The sequence below is a fragment of the Podarcis raffonei genome, chromosome 7 (genome assembly GCF_027172205.1).
Source record: "Podarcis raffonei isolate rPodRaf1 chromosome 7, rPodRaf1.pri, whole genome shotgun sequence".
NCBI lineage: Eukaryota > Metazoa > Chordata > Lepidosauria > Squamata > Lacertidae > Podarcis > Podarcis raffonei.
In genome coordinates, this window is record NC_070608.1 from 57,289,428 (window position 1) to 57,306,570 (window position 17,143).

The following is a 17,143-nucleotide window of genomic DNA, read 5'->3' on the forward strand; positions in this document are numbered from 1 at the left end:
ACAAATATTAAATCAAATCAAGATGCACAACAGCAGCAAGGTAAAACATGTTAAGCACTTGAAGAGGCAACAAATTGCTAAGCATCAAAATCTTGCTTAAATAAATGTGTTTAAGTTTCTACCTGTACACTGAAAGGGTAGGAGCTTGACAAATCTCCTAAAGGAGGGGTTTCCACAATTTTTGGCACTACCATAGAAAGCCCCTGGTCACATACAGATTAATTAATAATTTGGAAGCTATACATACAGATTAATTAATAATTTGGTACTATAAATTCATCACTACTCAGCCACATTGCAGGCAATTATTTTATCTAATCTTTGAAAAATAAAGGCAGGCTGTGTTGTCTTGAAATTAAGACCTAAAAGTGCTGTGATCATATAGCAACTAGTCGATGGTTTGTCTTGATGGGAATGAGTAGGCTTCAGGTGGATGCAATCTCCTCTCCTCTTTCAGTGTTGCTGCCTTGGCTTCTAATTTCAGGTAATCACATTACATTGAAACCTTAATCTTTAACCTTAACTATGGTTTGTTGACACAAGATAGTTTAATAATCCATGCTTGATGTTTCATGTTTCCAACAAACCATAGTTAATGTGATTGTACTAAGAATGGGATAAGGGTTTTGGTAAGACTATGCACACTAATTATGTTCACGTTAACTGAAGCACAACCCATTGCATTCATATTAAATATATTATTTCATCTTATTTGAAACATAATCCATGGCACTCATTCATTAAGGATTTAGCCTGTTTCCTCTGAAACCTCTTTTCCCACAGACTCTAATAAATGAGAAAAATGCTAAGTAAAATTAGCAACAATCTCTCAATAGAAATATCTGAAGTGGTGAGATATACAAAATATATTTTTGCTCTTGCTGCTGCTGTGTTAGAACAAGCCCACAATGCCTTTTTTATGTGGAAATCTTCTAGATGGGTGTGGTGGGGAAGCCGTTTCTGTGACTCATGCTGCAGGGAATTCCCTAATGATTTTGGAATATTTTTACTTTTTGACTTCTGCAGAGTTTCCTTTTTAACTCCGTAGAGAGCAGTTGATACAGAGTGAGTTACAAAGGCCCATTCAGCGCTCAGCCGTTCCATTTCAGAACCCCGCTTATATTTTTAGGAATTCAAAACCAGCCTATATAGTAATGCGGTAGGTGTGCAGAATTGGCCACCACTGTTATCAATCTCCAAATGCCAGAGTTTCTGACTGAAGCTCTTGCCTTCATGCAAGAGAACTAATTTACCTCAATCCTCCTGTGGAAACTTCCCTATCTGTTATGCCGCAAGGAAACATGGCAAGGGTTTGGCGGTGGTGTTTTTAAATTGTAAACAGTTCTCATTGTTTGGATATGGCCACCTAGTCTCCTCCTGTGCAAAAAATAATAATCGTGTTTCTTCATAACGGCGTGCTGTTCTTTAGAACATGCACAAGTGCACATTCGAAAGAGTTAATTGTGGTTATTTTTGGTATTGCGCCAACACAAAACCAGCCACAGACATGTTTTAGAAACACGTCCTGTTAACCCTTTCACATGTGTGCTGAAAAGAAAACACACACACTAAAACGTGGGGACTTTGACAAAGAAGTGAATGTGTGAACGCACACCTCATCTGCATTGTTTTCTTTAGTGCCTTTTATTGAAAGCCCATTAACGTGAAGGTGGAAGCCTCAAATTATATCAGTGGCCTTTGCTTCTTCTGGGATTTCCCTCCCACTCCCCTTTCAGCTGTATAAACAGGAAAGCTCGACTGCTGTTTAGTGAGTCTGTTTCCCTTAAAGAAAAAAAAGAGAGAGGGGGACTAATGATAGGCTTCACAGTGTCAGCAACAATCCCACAATGGATATAATCTTAGAATTCTTCTGTTTGCAAACAGTTCAAGAATTTTGCGTTCAGAGGCAAGCTATGAACTATTTCAGTTGTCTATGTGCATCTTTTAAAATTCAGTTTTGAAAATGCTGTTTAAGCCTTTGGGCAAAAAGTTAGAGTGTAAAAGAAAGAAAGAAAGAAAGAAATCAAAACAAATTTAATGCCAGGTTTTTAAAGGGTCAGATATTAGATTAATTGCTCCAGTACAGAAAGTAACAACACCTCACTGAAGAAACATTATGTGTTCCAAAAAAAGATTTCTGGGGATAGATGAGAGGAGCATATATGAGTGGTTTGCTAGGTTTCCGTCTCCCTTTCTTTTACGCACACTATCAACAACAACAACAACAATAACAAAGCCCATTTGGAGAGAATCACTTGAGTGAGTTAAACTTTAAAGGGAATGCCTGAAATGTGTCTGTTTCAGCTTTATGTTATGTCTGTAATTTGAATTATTTGCATTTTGGAAAGGTATAAATTGCTCTGGTGTACTTTTGTTGGACTTCGGCCAGGCAGGGAGTTGCCTTCGGCTGTGAGTCAGCCAGGCTGATGCAGATGTGGCAGCCTTACAATGGAAACTTTTGTGGTGTATCACTCCTCACTCCTCCGGCACATTCTGACTGGAGACGGCATCTAGCATACTTGGGTAGGATACTTGGCAAATGTTGTACTGACATAAGACCTTTTTCTCCAGTATAAGCAAGTCTTTTAGCATTTTGAGACCCCTAAAATTTATTCCATCCATTCCCAACTTTTCCCCCCCTTAAAAAAACAAAACAAAATTAGCTGATCCAGATAAACCTACAAAACATGTTTACTGTAAGAAGTTGACGTAGTGCTCTAAGGTTTCTCTCCTGGAGTTGATCCCAGTCCGTGGGTGTAGAGATTTCCCTCTTGGTGCACCAGACGTAACATGAGGAATTGCCTGCTTTTTTCTCTCTCTTTAATTCTTTGCTTTTTTAATTCTTTGCTTTTGGGTCTCTGCTTCATAACAGTTTCTCCTCCTTATGTTTTTGTTAAATGAAATGTCACTAACTCTTATTGAGTCATCTGTTCCCCTCAACTTTTCTGCAGCAGCTAAAGTCTGGACATTCTCAAGAGAATTTTGTACTGGAGCAACACTAACTCTTGCTATTTCTCAGATAGTCAAAGGACTCGATACAACCCCTTCCTTTAACGTAACACCTAAAAAACTTTCATGAACAGACACACATTTGTAATCAGCCTAAAAGGGGGGGAAAGAAAAAGAAAAAGTAATATACAGCAATGACACTGTAAAAAATAATTGAAAGATTTGATGAGTTGGCAGGAACTGTAAAACAGAATCCCAATTCAAGTAATTAATCTTTCAGAATAGATTGAATATAGAAAAAGCCTGAAGCTCTGGTAATTCATTTACAAAGCTGAAAGGACTACAAACTCTTAACCAGCTCAGACGGTTCTAGGTATAGCATTTTCATTCTATCCTATTTTCAGTTCTGATAAAACAATGAGTGGGATCTAGTCTGTGCCCTTTGCCCTTAATAGACTTCTCATGTCCAGTTTCTCCTTTTCTTTCCTATGCCCACAACAGTTCTAGGACACAGGTTATCTAGAGAGAGAGAGGGATCATCATGACTGGCCCAAAGTTACCTAGCAAGCTTTATGGCTGGATAAGATTTTGAAGCCAACTCTCCTAAGTCCAACACTGTAGCCTTGGGATGGGGAAACCAAAGGCACTCCAGATGTTGTTGGATTTCAACTCCCATTGGCTCCAGCCACCATGGCCCATCAGAATCATAGAGTTGGAAGAGACCCCAAGGGTCATCTAGTCCCATCCCCTGCAATGCAGGAATCTCAACACGTGGTCCCCCACTCAATTTGAAACCATACCAGATCCTGCTTAGCTTTGCAAACGTGGTAGCACTTTTATCGCTGCAATTTGTCTTTCCTGTACATCCTGCAAAATGTTTGCTAGGATCATCTTGGGAGGCTGATTGCACTGGAGAATCAAAAACTACAAAAGAAGCAAGGTGCCTGTTTCAACTTCATCCTCTCTGTGTGATATTAAGGCTGTCTCAAAAAGGGAGATCCCCTTTTCATTTCTGACACCTGTGAAGAGATGACGGTGTAGAATTAGACAACTTCTTTTCTTGTTTTTTAGATGGTCATCACGTGTGGGAAATGGAAGCCAAAACTGACAAAGAGTTGTGTAAGCCAGTAAGTATCTCCCCTTTGAGAAACATCATAATGTCTCTCTCGTGTGTGTGTGTGTGTGTGTGTGTGTGTGTGTGTGTGTTCATCACTCAGCTAGCATAATATCAGTACAATGTGCACACACTGTATGTTTGTGTATGGATGTGGAAGAGACACTCTGAGTGACTGTTATGGATAGATGAGAAATTTGAGTCAATATGCATTTAAAGCCAAATCTAACAAATTTACACTTTCTGAAACAATATGTAAAGCAGAACGCAGCAATCCGTTTGAATTCTGCAGTTATTTTAATTTTGTGATGTGTAGGAGTTGACATGATCAATGTGTATACAATTATGGATAGCATGGAGAAAATGGATATAGAATTTTTTTCCTGGTAATCCAGCAAAGCAGAATGTTGGAAGATTCAGGACAGACGAAACATAGTACTTATACGACAGATAGTTATGGAATTCACTCCCACCAAAAGTGGTTAGAGACACCAACTTGGGTGGCTTTGAAAGAGAATGAGACAAATTCATGGAGGATAAGGCTGCCAAAGGCAACTAGCTAAGATGCGTATGTTCTGCTTCCACAATTGGAGGCTGTATGCTTCTGAATACCATGTGCTGGAAGCCGCAGGAGGAGACAGTGGTGTTGCATAAGGTTGGCCACTGTGAGAACAGGATGCTAGACTAGAAAGGCCATCAGCCTGATCCAACAGGCACTTCTTATGTTCTTAAGTATATACAGCAATAAATAAATACACACATGTTCACATCAGGTGCATTTTGTACTGAAATGCATGACTGCAAAAACAAACCAAAAATCCTCTCATTGAGTTGCTCAGATTACCCATGGCACAAGACACTGTAAGAAAATTCAGATGTGTAGAAAATACTCTTGCAAAGCTCTGGAGGCCTATCCCTAAAGTTTTGCATGGATGTGAGTAGCTTCATGGACCTTCTGTATAAGCCATTGTTTCATCTTTTCAAAACAAAACTTTTATTTTAAACATTTTCTTTTAGACTTCATTGGTGATTGAGATTCCACCGTTCCGCAATCAGAGAATTACAAGTCCCGTCCAAGTTAATTTCTATGTCTGCAATGGAAAGAGAAAGAGAAGCCAGTACCAGCTTTTCACCTACCTTCCTGCTAATGGTAACAACATATTTCTAGCTTCAAGCTGCAGAGAATAAGTATTGTATTATTTTTTAAAAATATGCAAGACAAAATGATTATAATAATTGTGCAGCACTCTTTCAAATAGTAAACTGATGATATGTCAATGTGTGGAATAATCTGGGGCAGGCAGGGGAATGTCTTGTGCAAAAATAAATAAATCATTTTGTTGCTTCAGTAGACCTCTCTGTAGGACTTAATTTTGGTGCAAAATAAAACCAGGAGCACAACAAAAGTTCCTCTAGCTCATTGAGATGTCTGTCCTGCTTCTCACAATCCACTACCACTGTGAACTACTTGAGTAACATCAAATGTAGAGAATAGATCCGTGTTTCCCACACTTGGGTCTCCAGCTGTTTTTGGACTACAACTCCCATCAACCCTAGCTAGCAGGACCCGTGGTCAGGGATGAGGGGAATTGTAGTCCAAAAACTGCTGGAGACCCAAATTTGGGAAACACTGGAATAGATGCTACTCATAGAACCTGGAGCTAAGAAGGAAATAGATTATATAGACATTGTACCTCCACAGTCATTTCCCCTGCTCATCAGGCCTAAGTGGAAATAGAGAGGTCAGCCTTGGCAAAGAACAAAAACACGTATGTTTGTTATTGCACCCCAAATGTAACAAAATTATGTGAGTAGCTTCATGGACCTTATTTATAAGCCATTGTTTCATCAACTGATTCGCTCACCTTTTAAAAACAAAACATTATTTTAAACATTTTCTTTTAGACTTCATTGGTAAAAATAAAGCAGGCTGTTTTAAAGAGGAGACAGACTACCCATTGTGTGTGCACGTGTGTCATGTTTTTGCAGGGAAATTATTTTGCTTACTGAACAAATAAATACTATGGATTTCATGAGGGGAGAAGACCTTTTGTGCTGAAACATCTGTAGCAAAACCTGAAATTCTTCAAACAAAATTACCTGCTGTTTTAATTTCACCTCATTCTACTTCAAAGGGAGTCCTAGTTTTTAACATCACATCGAAAGGAACAGTGTCCTGTACCTTTCCGTGGTGTAAGAGGTATACTATTGTAAATATGGTAAATCCATATTTCAGAATCAAAAGGCTATAATCCTTAAACCTACATACACATACACGCATACAATTCCTGAGAGAAAGACATTCCCACAGAAGTCATTGGGGCTGCTCCAGAGGAAGTGGCTTGAGGGCTGGAGCCAAAGTATACTCAAGGAAAAGAGAATGTGAAAATAGCAACCATAATCATATACAGCAGTGCCCTGCTAACTGTGGGGCGCCTTTGTGATGGTTGAACGGGACCCAAATATTATTTGATATACGTATTTGTCTGTGAAGGTTGCGGATCATTATGGTGAAAATGAAAAGTGTATTAACTGTGGTTGATTTAGGCAGCAGATTTCTAGTGATCCGTTTTAATCCTGCTGAGGTAATGTGACTTCCAATATATACAATGGACCATGGATCTTCAATATAAGAGTTCATGTCCCACTTCAGCCTTCAGATCATGGGTGATATTATGCAAGTTCCTATCTCTCAACCTCGTTTTTCCAACTGCAAAATAGGAAAAGCAACTTATCTAGCAAGCATCGTTCTGAGTGGGATAAACAAAGCCTGTGAGAGCCATTTTACAACAAAGGGCTGTTTCCCACCTGACCAAACTCTGTCTTGTCAAGGGTACCCAAGGCCTGATCCTGACACAATGGGGAGGAGAGAGAAAGGAGGATAGTTTTTTCTTCACCATCTGCCCATATCATGCAGGCCATTCCTTTGTGCTCCATAACACAAAGATCTATGATGTTGGCAGAGTGCAGATTAAGGGTACAACAGGCCTCATTCTCTGAGTCTTCTTGCTTGCTTCACCATGGCAGCAGGGTCTTTGATGAAGGGCTGTGTGGTCTAAACATGGCAGAGGCCTATATCTTCCCATCATTGTTTAAGCGTCAGTCCCTAGGACTGTATAGTGGGGAGGTGTGGGCATTCCTACTACCTCGCCACGCTCTGCTGTTGACCCAATGGAGCCCAGTCCTTCTGGGCTGAACTGAGCGAAGGCAAGTGAGCTCTAGCACCATGTACTGGAAAAGCAAAGCAACCGGCGCTACCCCCCATGATGCTTGGCGTTTGCCACCCATCATATTGACAGGAGCTTTACTACTGATAGCAATGAGTAATTTTAGATCATACTCTCTTAAAATCCACCAATGTGAAACTGAATTGGTTCCTAATTTTTTATAGTACTTTCAGTAACCAACATCTGTTTTAAAACTTAAATTTAAGGCCAAGTGAAACCATTCACTCTGCTTTAAAACCCATGCCAATGGTATGAGTGTCAGTTAAAAGACTGCCAAATATATTTTTCCAGATAACAATGCTTCTTTCTTTTTCAGTTGCTTGTAATCCCTTCTGGCAGTGTCCATTTTTATTAAATACTGAGAGCCTGGCTCAATCCATTTGATATTCTAATCTCAGTGTCACAGCACTCTCTAATTTCCTATCAATGCCCTCTCAGCGGTGGTTTTATGGCTTAAAACTTTTGTGACAGGAAGCAAGGACAATGAACTAAAAATTCAGAAAGTTCATGAAAATACTTTATTGAATAAATAAAGTTAGCATTATTAGACCTGAAAAATCACCAAAAATGTCTGAGAAGCTGGACAAAGTGGTTAACTCTCTATCTTTCAACTGAGCAGGAAGCTGCCAAGTTGTGATGGGCCTACTTAAAGTTGGATCTTGCAACCATTTTTTCCTCATATGCAAACAGTATCAACCATGACAGACTCATGAAGAGAATCATAAAATGCTATTCATAAAATGCTATTGGCCATGGCTGGGCCAATTCTCAGGTTGTGGCATCCTAACTTTTCTAAATGTGATCCCAGCTGTCCACAATGCTGAGAATAGGTATCAGGCCACTCTGTTTATATGGCGGCAAAAAGCCATTTTAATGGAAGAGTGCTGCTTCGTATCATTTACTAAGGGCTCAGTACTCCCTATTGCTGCGCTATACGGTAGCTATAGGGACGGGATCGGGGAGGTACTAGCAGATAGTGACTCGTCAAAGGCAACCATGTGAATTCATGGCTGTGTTGAGATTTCAGCCAGAAACCTTCACCCTCTTAACCACTATTCAATTCAGAATTGCTGACGTATGCATGCTGTCCATATCATGACATGGTCTGGGTCTGCACTGGCCCAATTCCTACTGGGTGCAATTCAAATAGTGGTTATTGACCACTTCTGCTAGCGTTGGGCTCTGCTGCCTGTTCAGTGTCTATAATTATTCATTGACTATTTACAGTGATAGTTTTCTAGTGGTATTTAAGAGCCACGCTGCTTTTTTTCTTTTCTTTTTTGCATCCTCCGCCCACTGTTAGCTCACTTTCTAAACTGAAATATTAAGCTATTTTTACTAGGTGAAAGTAGTAAAACCAAGATGCAATATATTACAGCTTCCTTTATTGTGACACAGATCTGTGTTTTTATTGCTGCTCTCCTGAGATGTTTCTGCTTTAAACTTTCATGCTCAGTTGAGCAAACTCTTTAACCTTGCTGGGTTAGCAGAGATGTCGGATGGCAAAGGGGGGAAAGGGCCTGAGTCTTACAAATGTCATAAATATTTCTTGATATCAAAGATGACTAAAATATACCCATATGTTATTTCATCATTATCAACAACAACAACAACAACAATTGTATTTACCCCACCCATCTGACTGGGTTGCCCCAGCCACTCTGGGAGCTTCCAACATATTCAAAAACATATTCTATACAGGGCTGCTTTCAGATGTCTTCTAAATGCAATTTCTGGAATGTAGTTAAACAATTCACAGTTAATGGACAATAGAAATATTTTAGCTTTGTAGCTAGACTCTTAACTCCATGCAAATCCTGGCATATATTCTAGATTCCACTGTACAAGTGGAGATGTAGAGAAATCATATACACAGTTTGAAAAATGCATGTTGCATAAATTTAAAATGGGAGAAAGATGTTATGAAAATAATAATGTATATGCAATTGGAAAGTTCAGAAACCTGTTAGAGATTCCAGGCCCTGTTCATGAATCCTCTTGTAAGTATTTCTATTGCTCTGCCTTTTAAATGTAAAACCTTAACCTAATGTGCATCCTGAATCATATAAGCCACAGAACAAACCCTTGCTACAAACAGCAGTGTTAGCTCTCCACTCTTATCATGGGACTAAACAACATGAACCACACAATTATGGGTTCTTTCACCTGCACAGCCTCTAATATGATATATGCCATCATCTGCCAACAATGCAATCTGCCAACCATTTACGTAGACGAGACAGATCAGTTTCTATGCCAAAGGATAAATGGACAGAAATCTGATATTAAAAATGAGAGAACTCAGAGAACTCTTCAGCTGTGGGGGAGAATTTCAATTTCCCCAGCATATTATGTAGTGGAACAAAGTGTCCAACCTGAGAAGAGAGTTCCGAAATTTGGGAACCATGACTGAGAAGGCTCTCTCCATAGCCCGCTCCCCTCCTACCTTACACTGGAAAACAAGGGTCACAAAGCAGGACCTCAAGTGACAACTGCAGCATGGAGAGGTTCGTACGAGAGAAGGCTATCTTTCAAATACCCTGCACCTCAACCATTTCATATTGTGTCTAGAAACCAGATGGAAGTCCATGCAGAGGCATAGCGTGGGGGGTGCCAGGGGTGCCGGCCGCACCGGGCGCAACATCTGGGGGGGCGCAAGTCCAGAGGGAAGGGACAAGTTCCTTCCTCCGCCGGGCTCCCCACCGCCACCGCCAGCCTTGCGCCCTAGCGCGCGCACCCCCCGCCGCCGCTTCGGCTGCGCTCCACTCACTGCTCGCAGGAGGAGCAGCCGCTGCAGCAGCGCCGCCACCGACGCCTGGCCGGGCACGGGCAGCCTCCGCACCCCGCCGCCGCCGCCACCGCCGCCATCCCCTCGGCCCAGCCACAGGCGGCGGCTGCTTCTGCTGACTGGAAGGGAGGAGAGCTCCGAGGGGCCTGGACGCGCCCTGCCCTCCCCAAAACCCTCCGAGACGCAGCCGGCGGGCGGGCGAGGGTCTCCCGGCGGAAGGGGGCGCCGCTGGCTCCGGCTCTCAGTGCAAGTCTCACCCGCGGGGGGGGGGGGCGAGGACGGAGCGCGGCTGGAAGCCCCCGGACCCAGCCGGGAGGAGGAGAGGCGCTCGCCAAGCCCGGATCTGGAGCGCCTCGGAGCACAGGCTCCACCTACAGCCCAAGGAGAGGAGGGGGCGGGGAGGTGCCCGAGGGGAGGGGGCTTCGGCTGCCTCGGCCCACAGGGGCTCCGCAAATAATAAATTTAATAAATTCCTGCTGAGCCTTTGGGGGGGTCCTTGGCTCCTTCACTCGCCCCCAGCCCCAGTGGCGTAGCGTGGGGGGTGCAGGGGGGGCCGGCCGCACCGGCCGCAACATCTGGGGGCGCGCGCTTGCACTCGAGTGCTAAAATCCACGGGTTAGGGGGCGCAAATTACTTGCCTTGCCCCGGCTGCTGACAACCCACGCTACGCCACTGAGTCCATGTGAGACGCTGAACGCAGATGTAATATGATCAAAGAGGCAGGACTGGGTTAATAATCTATCTGACATGTTCTGGACTAGCTACAGCTTCCAAAAGTGTTTCAGAGGCAGCCCCATATAAAGCATATTATAACTTGGTAGCTATAAGCAGCAATATTTTCTTTCCCCAGTTTGCAGCTGCCATACAAGCTCAAATGGATTAAAAGCATTCCTGGCTGTGGATGCCACCTGGACACCCAGGAGCAGAGCTGGACCAGGAAGCCAAAATCAGCAAACACAGTCCTTAGGGGACAATGTAGTCCTATCCAGAACAACCCAAATATCAAACTCCAACTGCATTGGCAGTATCACAAAGTCCAACTTTTTTGTTATGTGATACCATGTAGTTGTCACAGTCATACCATGATTCCCGGATTGGCTGAAATCGAACACTTTCAAATCTGGGAAACAATTGCTATGAATGCATGAAAAGGTTGACCCCTGCCCTCCATTGCAACTTTCACATTAAGAATCAAACATTTAAAAATTCTGACATAGCACTAGTCACTATACAGTTGTTGTTGATTAAATCAGATCATGCCATTAGTTTTTTCTAAAAGCAACAGAAGCTTGTTGACAAGTTAGTCTACAAACTGCAGTGATGAGAACAGGGTAGCTTTTAAGTCGGGATATATTGCTGGCAATCCTGTCAGTTTTATCATATATTTTCAGTTATGTAGTTAATCCACAGTGGTGGAAATGTTAATGGATTATTGGCTTGTAAACTGATTAAAGGGTTAAAAACAATAGTAAAGTAGTTGGGGTTGTGTCCAGCTGAATCCTGCAGTAGGCCCACTGAAATAACGGGACTTGCTTTAGTCGTGACTAATTTAAGTTCATTGATTTCAGTGCATCTACTCTTAAGTATAACTTCATTAGATACCTTCCTACATTTGTAACTGGGATTTTGCTGCAGATGGAGAGTACAGATGTTATCCAGTGGTTTTAGCACCGATCTTGACAACCTGCTAAAGAACCCTGAATGTTCCACAGTGTGGGTTCATGAGTAAAACTGCATAGTTGAAACTGGAGGGTAGTCTGACATTTCCTTTTGACTCAAGATTTTAACTATATGAACCAAGTCTCCCTAATGGATTTATGTCACTGTCTCTAACAATGGAGGATTTATGGGATTTGCTTGACAGCATTCCAGAGATTGCACTTATCATATCACTTCACAGATACCCTGTGGATGCATTGGAATCCTCTTTAATAACAGTATTTATTGGTTTAGCATTTGTAGCCTCTTCTGGCATTCACATTCATTTTGTATTTTTTACTGTTTTTCAGCATATGCACACATCCACACATGCATTTGTGGTAATCATTAGCTTCTTTTGGATCAGGCAGTAAATTACATGCTGGATCACAGGACAGCATGCAGTTCATCCTAAGCATATAATCAGAACTAGTTAGTCTCAACAGCTGTATGGCAAGCATGGATTCAGCAGACAAAGAATTTTCTGGCATAGAGATGCAGTAATGGGAATAGCTTCACCTGCTGAAGTCCGATTTATCATGCAGCTGTTAAAGGCATAGGAGCCCCCTCCCAGCAAAAAAGCTTGCTAACTGGAATATCCTTGTTTTCTGGATCTTAACCAGATCCATCCCTTCCACTTCCACTCTTTGCTTTATAACACTCACCCAATGGAAACTAATATCGGGTTCCCTAAAGTATAATGGGCAGTTGGTTCTCTGTGCTTCATTCAGCCTTGGCTCCATCCCATCCCAGTGTTCTCAAACCAATAAAACTTGCATTTGATAAACCATGAAGAAGTGGTCAAAGCAACATATTTTGTTTTTGTTGCTGTGGCAGAGGGGGATGTAAAAGAGGGGGCTTTAGAAGTAAAGACAAATTTGGACTCAATTCACCTCTTTCAGAATTGCATGCTTAATGTATTATGATAGAAAATGCATGTTCTAGCATCATTAGTTCCACATAAGCAAATTGGAGGCCCCAGGGTTTTCCTCTGGAAGAACTTGAATGCCCATGGTTTGACAGTGTCCTGTCTCTTTTGGTGTTTGTTGAACAGCCAAACATTTTAACGGCAATTGTAAAGCACTGAATAACTGAATTATTTGGAAATAGAAGAGAATTGTAACATCACTGAGTAATTTGAATTACTTGGAAATATAATTATACTTAATATTGAGTTTTTAGTAGAATAACTCAACAGGCTAACACTTTGTGTAGATGTGAGCCATAGAAGTACATACGTCAGAGCCAATAAAGTCTCGTTATGCCTTTGCGTGGCTCTTTATAGGAAGACCAGAAAATCTGCTGTGACATCTTACGTCTCAACTAACTGGTTTACTGCAGCGTGCACAACTGATTATGTTGCCTAAAACAGCTCTGATTACAATAATCTAACTAGGCTTTAATACAACACAGAACCTTTGGTTGTTATTTAACAGCAGTCACCCAGTTACCGTATTTTTTGCTCTATAAGATGCACTTTTTCCCTCCTAAAAAGTAAGGGAAAATGTGTGTGCGTCTTATGGAGTGAATGCAGGCTGCGCAGCTATCGCTGAAGCCAGAACAGCAAGAGGGATTGCTGCGCAGCGATCCCTCTTGTTGTTCTGGCTTCTGGGATTCAGAATATTTTTTTTTTCTTGTTTTCCTCCTCCAAAAACTAGGTGCATCTTATGGTCGGGTGCGTCTTATAGAGCGAAAAATACAGCAATTAGAAGAATGGCAGCTGAATGCCTTGTATTTTGTAGTATGTGCCATATTTCTTACTTATTATAATAGCTATAAACCAAAATAGATAAATGTTAGAAACTCTGGATTCTAATATATCACAGCAAACTGACCTTTGCAAATTCATTTAAAAAACACACACAATCAACCATACTTGTCCTCCCTCAGCAATGTTTTTGTGAAGGTTTGATGTGTTAATATCTTACTCATTCAGAGCCTTCATTTCAGTTTATAAAACTTAAATGACCCTTACCACATTTGTGTCCACACAGGAGCTCATTGTGTTTATCCAACTGCTGTGATGTCACCATTTGGAGACGTCACTGATTTATAGCTAGCATTGCTGCAGAAATTAGGTTCTAATGTAATTTTAGCTGATGCTATGTCTAAAGGAGGATGAATCTGGTAATTTTGGTTTTGCTCGGTTTCCTGATCACCACATTTCTGCATCTGTTTGCTTCTTTTTTTAAAAAAAAATGTCACCACAAAATTATCTGCATTTTGGTGCAAAGTTTTCCTAAAATGAACATTTTGTATGCATCGTTTTAATAAGCCCTTCAGCCTTCTCTCCCCAGCTTTTTTAGAAACTGTGACTTCTACTTGATTAGCAAGTATAGCCACAAGGTGTGGTGGTGGGAGGAGCTGTTGCCTCACTGAGCAAGTAGAAGGTAGCCTGTTTTTGCATAGTAGAATGTAGACAAGGGCTTTAAAGGATTGTTTCTATATTTCTGAATCAAGTAAGCCGTGATCTGGATGCTCCTTGCATACCATATATATATTGGTGTGCTCTTCTGTGGGCTATAAAAATGATATGTAGACCCTGTTCCACTGTATTTGCTTTAAAAAAGAAAAGTCAGATTCTAGCTTGTTCAAGAAAAAAGCTGTATGATTAAATGCATCATTTTTCATAAGCATGCCGTTCTTCCTGAAGTTTTGTTTTGGTGAACTCTGGAAGCCCCTTTTCTGAATCCCCATGCTTGAATTTACCCATTGTGCAGACATCTATCAAATGGGCCATCAGTAGCAGTAGACATGTGGTAGTACATCCAAGTTAAAAAATTTCCTTTGATTACTACAAATCCATAGAGCCCTTGGGTCCAGAGCTTCTACTGCAGCACAGCTATTTGCAAATAGATTTTTATAGCACATTAGAGCTGGAGGAGAGTCCAAAGAAAATAGTCTTTTTCAATATTAGAACCAGCTGTGACTTTCTTGTGCGGATGACTCATTCATATTTTTTATGGGGTGGGAGAACCAGGCAAAGGACACACAGAGTCTTATTCAAGACGTTGTTTGTTTTTGCAAAGGGTATCCTAGCCACAAGCCAACTTGATCATACCAATGTGCAACTCCATGTTTATTTAAAGCACTTTCTTTTTCTTTCAACAGTTCCAGTTATAAAAACAGAACCCACTGACGACTATGAGCCTGCTCAAACCTGTGGACCAAGGAACCAAGGATTAAGCCCTCTCTCCAAGCCATACTACAGCCAGCAGATCATGATGCCTCCTGATCCTGGCTCGTGCCTTGTGACTGGCTTCACTTCCTGTCAGCAGAGAAATGCTGTGATGTCATCGTCTCCCAGCTCAAGTCCTAAGCTGCATGATCTTTCCTCTCCTGCTTACAAGTGCATCACCAACCCAGGCCACAGCCACCTAGGACTTCAGCAGACGGTTGGAGGTGTCCCCGCCATACAGGAAGTGCCAAGGTCTATAGTTGTGCATCCAAGCTCTCCAGATCAGTCATCTCACATCATGCTGCAGCCGCAGGTGAGTCAACATCTGAGCAGTAGCTGTTCCCTTGGTTACCAACAAACACTCTATCCCAACAGTCCCTCCTCTCCAGTTCCATCTGTAACCCAAGAGCCAACCTATTTGCAGTCCTGCAGTCCAACTCGCTCATCCGTAATGGGTCAGCAGCAACTGCCGAATGTTCAAAGAAATGAATCTCCAGCAAATCAGCCACTGCCGTTGCCCGAGTTGCATGAGGACAGTAATCATAATTTGGCCCCTATTCCTGTAACGATCAAGCGAGAACGCGAGGAATTGGACCAGTTATACCTGGACGATGGTAAGTCTCCTGCAGATGTAGAGGTTTATGTTCAGCCATTTTGATGTGCCATTGAGTTCTTTTAACCTCCTGAAACGTTCTGATGGGGGAAGCTGCCCGTTAACAGCTTTGCGGAGTGTTGCCTAATTTTGCTCGAGTGACAACTGGATGGGAAAGATTCCTTTAATGTCATCAGCAATAATGAAAGCGCATAATCTAAACGTTTAAATGCTGTTAGTCATTGCCGAAGTATCCACATGTCCAACAGCTACATTGCAATAATCTTAACCATATGGTCTTGGCTTATATCGATGCCAGTGGCTTGCAGAATGGCACTGAGAGCTGATTTGGAATTGATCCACTGCCTGTCATATCCTGCAGGTTGAAATGTGCAAGCCTGCTATCTGGAATTAAGTGATAAAACTGCTCTGTTTCAGCTAAGAAAAGTCCAAATTATAAATCAAATCGTGACTTTCACTCTTCGACATCTGAAGTTAAGGCGGCTTCACCAGTCACATCTCCAGTTTCCTTACTTTCTGTTGTAAATGTGTAGCTGGCTAATACACACACTGCACGCACCACTGCAGTGTTAAAATGCTACAATGAGTTTGTCAAACTCCAAGAGATTTATTCCTTCAGAGCAATAAAGGGCAAAATCTGGAAATTTTATTAACTCACTGAATTGTGATGTGGTGTTTACAGCCCTGGTAGTCCATATGAACTTGTGCCTTATTTACCGTATTTTTCGCTCCATAAGACGCACTTTTTTCCTCCTAAAAAGTAAGGGGAAATGTCTGTGCGTCTTATGGAGCGAATGTACTGGACAGCAGCAGGATCACTCGGCTTCCACTGCAGTCGCAAGCTGAGGGATGCCTCCGCCGCTGGAGCCATGGCTCCCGTCTGTCGCTTGCTGTTAAAGCATACAAAGCGAGAGTCGCTTACACAGCTTCTGTCCTGCTCTGCGCGGCTCTCATTTTGCTTGCTTTACAGCGAGCCGGGAGGAGGGGCAGACGAGAGCCATGGCTCCCGTCCGTCCCTCCTCCCACCTTGCTCCTCCCAGCTCGCTGTAAAGCAAGCAAAGCGATAGCCGCATAGAGCGTGTAAGCGGCTGTCGCTCTGCTTGCTTTACAGCGAGGCAAGAGGAGGCCCACTTCAGTGACACAAAACATTATATAAATGCACCATGGTATAGAAAGACCTTTGAACAGATCCCGATTTTAAAGTAATTGTTCCACTTAAACTCTGAATACAATTGTCTTGTGGGGCAAAGCAATGACTTTTTTAAAAAATGAAGTACTTTATTAATTCTCCTCCTGAATTCTGATTAAAAGTCTGAATTTTTAAGCTTGAGCAATATTATGTTATCCGGTTGTGTAGCAACCTGTTCAGATATGTTACAGATCTGAGGGGGCAGAAATCCAAAAGTAATTGACTCAGTCAAATATATTCTATGACTAATACCAAACTTCTCCACCACTGGAATTAATATGGCACTCATGCAGACAATGCAAATTTTCATCATGCAATTAATTTAATCAAAAGGAAAAATGCTAAGGAAACCCTTGGTTTTGCATGTTTTTATATCAAGGTATCTGA

At 41.8% G+C, this 17,143-nt stretch overlaps 1 protein-coding gene across 3 annotated transcripts in view; it reads left to right on the forward strand.

Moving 5' to 3' along the window:
• Window positions 1-17,143, forward strand: part of NFATC1 (nuclear factor of activated T cells 1) — a 129,256-nt gene that overhangs the window by 78,575 nt on the left and 33,538 nt on the right. For 2 of the 3 annotated variants that reach the window (XM_053396692.1, XM_053396691.1), the window contains exons 7-9: window positions 4,021-4,076; window positions 5,081-5,213; window positions 14,888-15,568. In XM_053396692.1, coding sequence (XP_053252667.1) covers window positions 4,021-4,076; window positions 5,081-5,213; window positions 14,888-15,568 — 870 coding nt within the window. The remainder of the gene's footprint in view (window positions 1-4,020; window positions 4,077-5,080; window positions 5,214-14,887; window positions 15,569-17,143) is intronic. The other variant, XM_053396693.1, reaches the window with a different exon arrangement.